General features: G+C 46.2%; 1 protein-coding gene across 1 annotated transcript; it reads right to left on the bottom strand.

The window, feature by feature from the left end:
- Nucleotides 1-2201: 2201 nt before the first annotated feature.
- Nucleotides 2202-4286, bottom strand: BGW36DRAFT_290029 (uncharacterized protein; the record flags this gene model as incomplete). The annotated part of the gene is made up of 2 exons (XM_046210726.1): nucleotides 2202-2425; nucleotides 2477-4286. The coding sequence occupies 2 exons, from the start codon at nucleotides 4284-4286 to the stop codon at nucleotides 2202-2204; spliced, it is 2034 nt and encodes a 677-aa protein (XP_046075106.1).
- Nucleotides 4287-7515: the final 3229 nt, after the last annotated feature.

The following is a 7515-nucleotide window of genomic DNA, read 5'->3' as shown; positions in this document are numbered from 1 at the left end:
GGCCAGTTACGACGCGTCTACGTTGGATCCCTGCCAAGTACCACGTAGATAACACATTGATTCAATATTATGTTTGTAATTGGTAGCCGAGACTTCAGATGTCCGCCGTTGGTAACCTGTATCAACTGATGTCGACTCCTGCTACTGTCATTCAGCAAGACCTTCAACAGCAAATATCCGGAAACACACATAAATGATCATCGTCAGTTAATCAATCAATGAAAGCTATCCTATACCTTAGCAAAATGTGGCTGAGACCATGCTTCAAAGAGACAAGCAAAAAGCAAAAACAGGTATATTGCCGGCTTGCCGGTCTTGTTGATACCAAATGGGCGAGTAGAAGGATACTTTTTCCTGTTCAATGCGAATCATCACGGTTCCAGCAAGTTTCATCGTTAGGTTACCATAGGTATTTCCTCGTGCTCGTAAAGCCTATGATAAAGAAGAATGCTTTTGTGCCTTCACATTCCTATCTACATTATTCTCCTTTTAATTCTGATATACCTACAGTACATATATACATGTATATAGTTGTTATCGGCCCTTAATGATTCAATCTCTCAATCGACTTTGTTCGTTACACTAAATCCGATTGGCGGTTAAACAAAGGGTCTGGACATTATTCCCACTATATTAATTGTTAGGATGATGGTGATTATAACTATAGTAGTTATTATTATTATTTCCCCAACGCTCACCTCAGCCTTTTCAGCCCACAGTTTATGGCGACATACCTCCCTTTTCTAATATACAGTCAAAGTATTCGATTAGTGGGAAATAACAAGTGCGTGGGTGAGTACAGTTGACAAATCATTGACTATTGACTCTAGATGCAGTTACTTGCTTAGTCTCTACATGAATACTAGTACTTAGTCACAAAGAATAGACGAAGAAAAGGAAAAGAAATGGGGCTACCAAAGGCCCAAAAATATGAGGAACGCCTCGTCCCAACTCTGAAAGAACATTACATGTAATTAAGAGTATTACTGATATGTGTTGAGTGTGGAGTGGTGATTCTGCAGGATATTAGCAATTTAACTAATTAGTGCAGACGGTATATGCATGGTGACCGCCTGATGTCCTGAGAACAAGGACAGAATGAAAAAGAAAATATAATAGCCCTAGTACTAGAAACATTGATGGCTTTATTAACACAAGGGATGGGTCGGCAAACGCCTATGATACGTCGAAAGTAGTCAGATACATACTCTTTAAGCGCCGAAGTGTAAGAAACAAAGTGTGTCTAGGCAAATTTCCGCTTGGCGGATATAATGGTTGTCAGGAGGCACTATTTTAGTTAACTATCTGATGTAATCTTTGGCTGCATTTGTAATGCTGTGGATACTCTGCATTTAGTCACAAGATTCGAGCATATGTACTGATGTCATTGGTAGGAATGACTGTCCTTCGGTCCAATTGATTCTATTTCGTGAATTACTGTGCAATGTCAGGTGCCTGACAAGACAGTAAAGTCCCCGCTGACAGCCCGGCATACATGTTATATAACCAGAACGAAAATAGAGGTTACATTCCCTATGAGCATCTCCAAATTTTACTCCGATCCCAGCTAAAGTAGTAGCCTTTACGTTATTTTCATGATATCATCACTACGACTCGCCACTTGTTGCGTACAAATCCCAGCAACATCTGAAAGTCCCAACAGCCCATCAGTTAATTCACATACATAGAAAGACTAGCAATTAGTCGACAAAAACAAGCAATCATTCAAATGAAAAAGAATGTAAAAACTTTACATATTTCTGACTTAGATACTCTGAATCCAAGTAGAACAGATTAATAATGATAATAATGCGTGCATTTCAATATCGTTCGTCCCGCGTTATTTAATTGATTGCTACAGAATAGAGCTCGGACATCCATATTTTGTCATACTCCATCACTCTGCATACCGAATTTATGCATTGGGACCTGCACAGATTGTGAAATTCCACTCTAGGGTAAACTCAGTGCTATCAACGATCGGAAGTGCATTCACCGGTCACCGAGTTTGCACAGTTGATATACATTGTTAGACACGTTGATAAATCGATACTGTAACTATGTATTAAAGGCGGATCTGGCCTATCTCTACCATAGAGTGTAAATGTAAACATAAATCCAGCAAATAATCAAAATACAACTAGAATATCAAGCCAGGTGACTGAAATTGCAGCAGATTATCCCAGTGCCAGATGCAAAATTTATCGCTGAGCCTTCGCCGCTTCTGCTACTGGCTTATTCGTAAGCCGGTCCTTATCTCGTGGAACAGGAAAGTCGTCTTCTGCTGGGGCTCCCTCGATTGCCAACGGAGCTGGTTCGTCCTCCTCATCCTCGTCATCAGAAGAAGAACTATCGTTTTTGCCGTTACGATGTCTCTCTTCTCGAGCTTTAAGGCGCTCTTCCTTGGCAGCTTTGTAGCGCTCATCTAAAGCCCTTGGTGTTAGAGTAGAAATATCAAAATGGATGTAAGTCTTACCTCGAATTTCTTGAGTCTTCACTGCATAAGCCTGAATTTCCTCTTTTGTCAACACACGCAGTACGATCACGTACTCTGACCTCTCTTCGAATCGCTCGTGGCCGAGTTCAAGCGCCGCCGGGTTTACTAATCGTCGATCGATTTTCGTCCATCGTGCTCCAGGTGGAATGCCTTTTTTGTGTGCGTCTTTCAGTGGCGCTACCCCTTCCCGGATTGGATTGTCCTCTTCTGGAAACTTTTCTCGAGGTGCTTTCAGAATACTTTTGGGTGGTGCTTCTGGTTCTTTTGCCACAGGTGGCTCCACCGTCACCGGCTTGCGTGGGCGTTCTTCGCTTCCGTCCTCAGCTACAGACCGTCTGCTAAATACCTCAGAGATATCGTCTCTACGCGAGCTACGGACCTTCAAAGACTCGTCTTTGCTGCGTTGTTTGGTACCTTTATCCGAATCGCCAGAGTCATGATGTTTTCGTGAAGAGGACTTTTCCCTCCGTGGTGTTCGTGTGTCTAATTCAGAGCTGGAGTAGTCTGACGAGTGATCGCGTCGTTGAGACCGCTCTCTATGATGACGATATTGGCGTTCACGCTCATCCCCTGGCAATGCCTTGTCTCTCCCCTTATCTCTGTGGTCACGATCATAATCCTTATCACGATCATGTCCGTATTCGGATTCCCGAGAGCGATATTTCTCCGATCTGGAAAACCGCTCAGCGTCTCGCCCATCGTCAGAATAGCCGCTTGCTAGCCCGAGACTTGCTAGCCCAGTGATTACTGGTGTAAGCAATTTCTCAGCATGTCTAAGGGAGTCTCGATGCCGAGGACGGTGGCGGTGGCGCCGGGAGTCTTTTTGGTCGTCTGTATAGGAGTAGTATCCATCTTCCCGATCTTGGTGGAGGACGGGAGCACGCGGGTAGGTGAGTTTCCGTGTCTCTCGATTGGTTATTTCACTGTCAGGGTAATCCCTGCCACTGGTTATACGAAGGCGATCTTCACCTGGGAGCCGATCGAATCCACGTTGGGATGGTGGTGGTCTCCGCGAGTCTCTCCCATATGAAGATTGAGTAGCCAATTCGGTGGCTGTCATGCTTAAAGGACGGCCTGTGCGACGGGATGTGCGCTGTGAGCTCCGTGCTGCTGATTCCTTCTCGAATGTCTCTCGTGCGTTTGTGTAAGAGTACGCATCGTAGTATCTAGAGTCGTCCCATTTTCTAGGATCTCCGTAGGCAGGGTAGTGTGATACGCCTCCCGGACGATAAATTCGATAAGACTGGTCCCGATGTCCTCTGGCATGATCGGGAGGTTCTAGATAGCCACTATCGCTCGTATAGTCCGAGCTGTAGACGCGCCTTTGTGCACGGCCTGAGCTTGACGGTGTGATATAGCGCTCGGGGTCTTCGCGACTATATGAAGCCCGAGGAGGCAAGGGACTTGTGGATCTATCGTATGCGGATACTGTGCCTCCAGAACGACTTGATGTAGATGGGATCACTAGACTTAATGGATTCCGTTTAGAGTCGACGGCCGTATGGCTTCGGGGACGAACTGCGTATTCAGTCCTGGATTTTGTGGCATGGTTGGCATCCCGATAGGTAGTCGTTGAAATTGGCCGAACATCCACATGGTCTCGCGTGTCAGCTGTAAAAAACCCGCCTCGTCGTTCTGCGGTTTTTGCTGACAGAAGACCATCATGGCTGTGATAACTTGTGGGAGACGCGTATACGTCGGTCGACACGGTTCCCGTGGATGCACGCATGGGGTCGTAAAGCCGCCTGCTCCCTGGGGAGTCTGAGCGATGTCTTGATGAATGGGTCATTAGGAGAGACAGAAACCGTTCTGTTGCTGACTTGTGCCGATACAGGTTTTGGATGGCGCACCAACAGGACGCTGTTTGCGCGATCAGCAGGAACAGACACCGCGCCTGCTGGGTGAGATGGATGATTGGGGAAATCAAAAATCAAAACACTGAAATTATGTTTGATGCAAGCGATAAACAGAATGCCGCAAGATAAGCTTAGGCGAGAAAATCCCAGAAAGGCTTGGGAGAGCAAGCCAAGCTGATAGCTGATTGCAGCACGGTCGGCCACTCACGACGTGAAACACACGCACAGTCGCCAGGGGGCGGGGCTTCGGGCAGAAGCGTTGGGTTGAAAGCAGACGAAAAAAGGCCAACAGATGAATAAGATGAAGAATAATGGCAAGGCTGGACCGACAAGAGTGCGAAGGATGAGGTGAAACACGGCAAGAGCGAAACTGCAGCGTCCACGGATCAGCGGACGATGACGCAGCGGAAGGCGGAAGGCACACTGAGGGGCAGCCTCTTATTAATCCTCTTCTCTTTCTCTCTTTCTCTGTCTCTCCCCGCCCCTCTCCACCATTCATCCAATGCTCATCGATTGGGCTCCTTGTTTGATGGCAATCGGATTTGGCGAAGGGATGGCTATACGCCTGGTCTTTGTTTACTCCTCCTGTTGCCGGCTGTATATCAATGGCCATTCGACTAATCTACAGAAAGACACACTGCTTCTTTTTTCCCTTGGCTGACCGAGACTAACCTCTCCGCCAGCGAGCTAAACCAAAAATCAGCGCGCCCCAGGATTGTGCAGATGCCGAAGAGCCTCATCTCGGGTGGAGACCGGTGACGCATGGCTACGATCCAGCGGCTGGCAATCAGCAAGAATTCAACGGCTGTGTTGCAGCGTGCCAATCTTCGGCGATGTGGCACGCCAATCTCGAATCTCGGAGGCTACTCCATTGCCATTGGCCTCTCTATTGTTGCAGCTACGCTACTCCGTCCTCAATCGCCCGGGCGTAATCATATTCATGACCGACCCGGCGCCCGACTCGCAGGCGGTAGTCAAGTGACCGTCTTGACAGGCTCTGCATCAAAGTTTAACGCTGCCTACAATCACTGCGGATTCCATGGATGCGTTATGAAAGGGTCGGGCATATCCGATGCTCCACGTACGTATCCATGGGTCGATCCCGCCAGGCCACCTCGGCAGATGCCCGGCATTTGTGGACAATATTCCGATGATGCATGCAGTGCCATGCACTAGCTGATTACGATGTAGCATGTATCGGCCCAAAGCAAACGATAACCGCTGTGCTCGGACGGTATAGGATCCTAGGATGATGCTGGTTGGAGTGCAGGATTCGCAGCCTCACTCAATGGGCGCCGTGATTGGTCGACTAGTGGTAAACACTAGGGCAGCAGCAGCTTGAAAGTTGAAACCCACTGCAAGCCAGGGCAGGGCGTTGGAACTTGTCGATCCGTTCCAGATACAATTTGCTGCTAGTTAGCAATCGGCCCTAGTCAATCAATAATCTTTTGTGTTTTCAGCAGTACATTGCCAACCGGCATCGATGCCAATTGGCCGTCGCTTCATCTGCATTCTACCCGCCAACTTGTGCTTCACCCGTCCGCATCTCAAAACAGCACTCTGGTGGAAACATCACCGCCTTTCCCGAAATTATGGGTGAAAACTAAATAATGGATACAAATAGCATGACCCATTTAGGCGCAGTCACAGGCTTAGACATCGCCACAGTCACCCTCCACAGGAAGAGCCTACCATGTTTGTTCCTAGATTAATGTCAGGACAAGCAAGTCACCTATGTTCAAAATTTTATAAACCCATTTATTCACAACAGTCGCCGACCTGCCGAACCGGAAAGGGCCCTCGATGTGCCGCTAATACCTGCTAAAAGTCTTGTTATAACGCCTCAGAGAAATAAGCTATCAAGGGAAGCTTTAGGTGATCCTTCACATCGTGCGAAGCGGATCATACCCGGGTCCCTACACAGCCACAAGGAGGGAAAATTGGCATTTGGTTGAGGGCGCAAAATCACGAAGACCATTGTGTGCGTTTCGAAGGATTATTGCCCGGATGGTTATTGACTTTATTCAAGGTGTTTATCGTGGACGCTCCGGTCTTTCTGAGCTGAAAAAATGTCATAGCTTGGTCTTCTCTCACTTTGATTGACCGCTAACAACTACAGCAATTATCTCATCATTTGAGGCGATCCATTCTGGCTCCATTCTTAGCCAGGGTGCACTTCGCCCTTACCTCACCAGGGTATCTTGCTTCGAAATGTACACCGGGTTATTCCATTATAGTCAGTATGGAGGAGCTTGTCTCGGTTTCACAGTGAAGCGAAATGGAAGTTAAATCGACGCTGTTCGCAGCTTGACTGACCGATAGATATCAGCATCCGATATCAGTTACAAAAGACTTGATTATGCTAAACAAACCTTGAATATTTTATTCTGCATTGATTCAAAGACAATTCAATTGATAGCAAGACTGCTCCGGTGTCAATTGGATCTCCAACGTTCTAGAGCTATTCTCCAAGCTACCCCATATTATTTTACGGTCGTTTTATCATATTCTATACAATCCAATTTCAACTATCGAATCTAAAAAACCTCCTCAATATGGCCATCAAGAAGCAATCTCCGACCATTTGCGAGCTCGGTCATCCGTGTGAGATGTCTCATACAAACCCAGTGTTGTTCTGGGAATGCCATAACTGCAAATCATTCAACATGGACTATATGTACAATTGCTGTCCAGCGTGTGGACATTCGAAGTGCGATGCGTGTATCATGTATTGGAGATGACGGGATTTCAATCATCAACCTGCGTCTATCCAAAGATCCCACCGTTCTCTCATCTTTCAACCTTTCTTTAAATACTTGCATGGTATTAATGACATGACTTTATCGACACTGGTATTTTAGAACCGACAGTAACAGCACCAGCCTTTATGCCAACAAGAGATTCTTACATTCATGCCTTTAGGTATATTTATATTTATCTTTTGACTTTATTGTCTTCTTACCTACATTACGTATCCCTTTGTACCTTTTTCTTTATTCCTTTTCTACTTCTGTCTTAATATTTTCCTTTATTTTGCTATATGACTGGCCATGATTCCACCCCTTTACTCATATTTCTTATAATCTCGGTTTCCTCTTCATAAATTATATTTTAGTACTTTATTCATTGATTCAATCTCTGCCTTATACCTCTTACACACAT

Source organism: Talaromyces proteolyticus (genome assembly GCF_021365285.1).
Source record: "Talaromyces proteolyticus strain PMI_201 chromosome Unknown BGW36scaffold_3, whole genome shotgun sequence".
Classification (NCBI taxonomy): domain Eukaryota; kingdom Fungi; phylum Ascomycota; class Eurotiomycetes; order Eurotiales; family Trichocomaceae; genus Talaromyces; species Talaromyces proteolyticus.
Note: the sequence above shows the minus strand (reverse complement) of the source record. Positions and strands in the feature narration are given on the sequence as shown.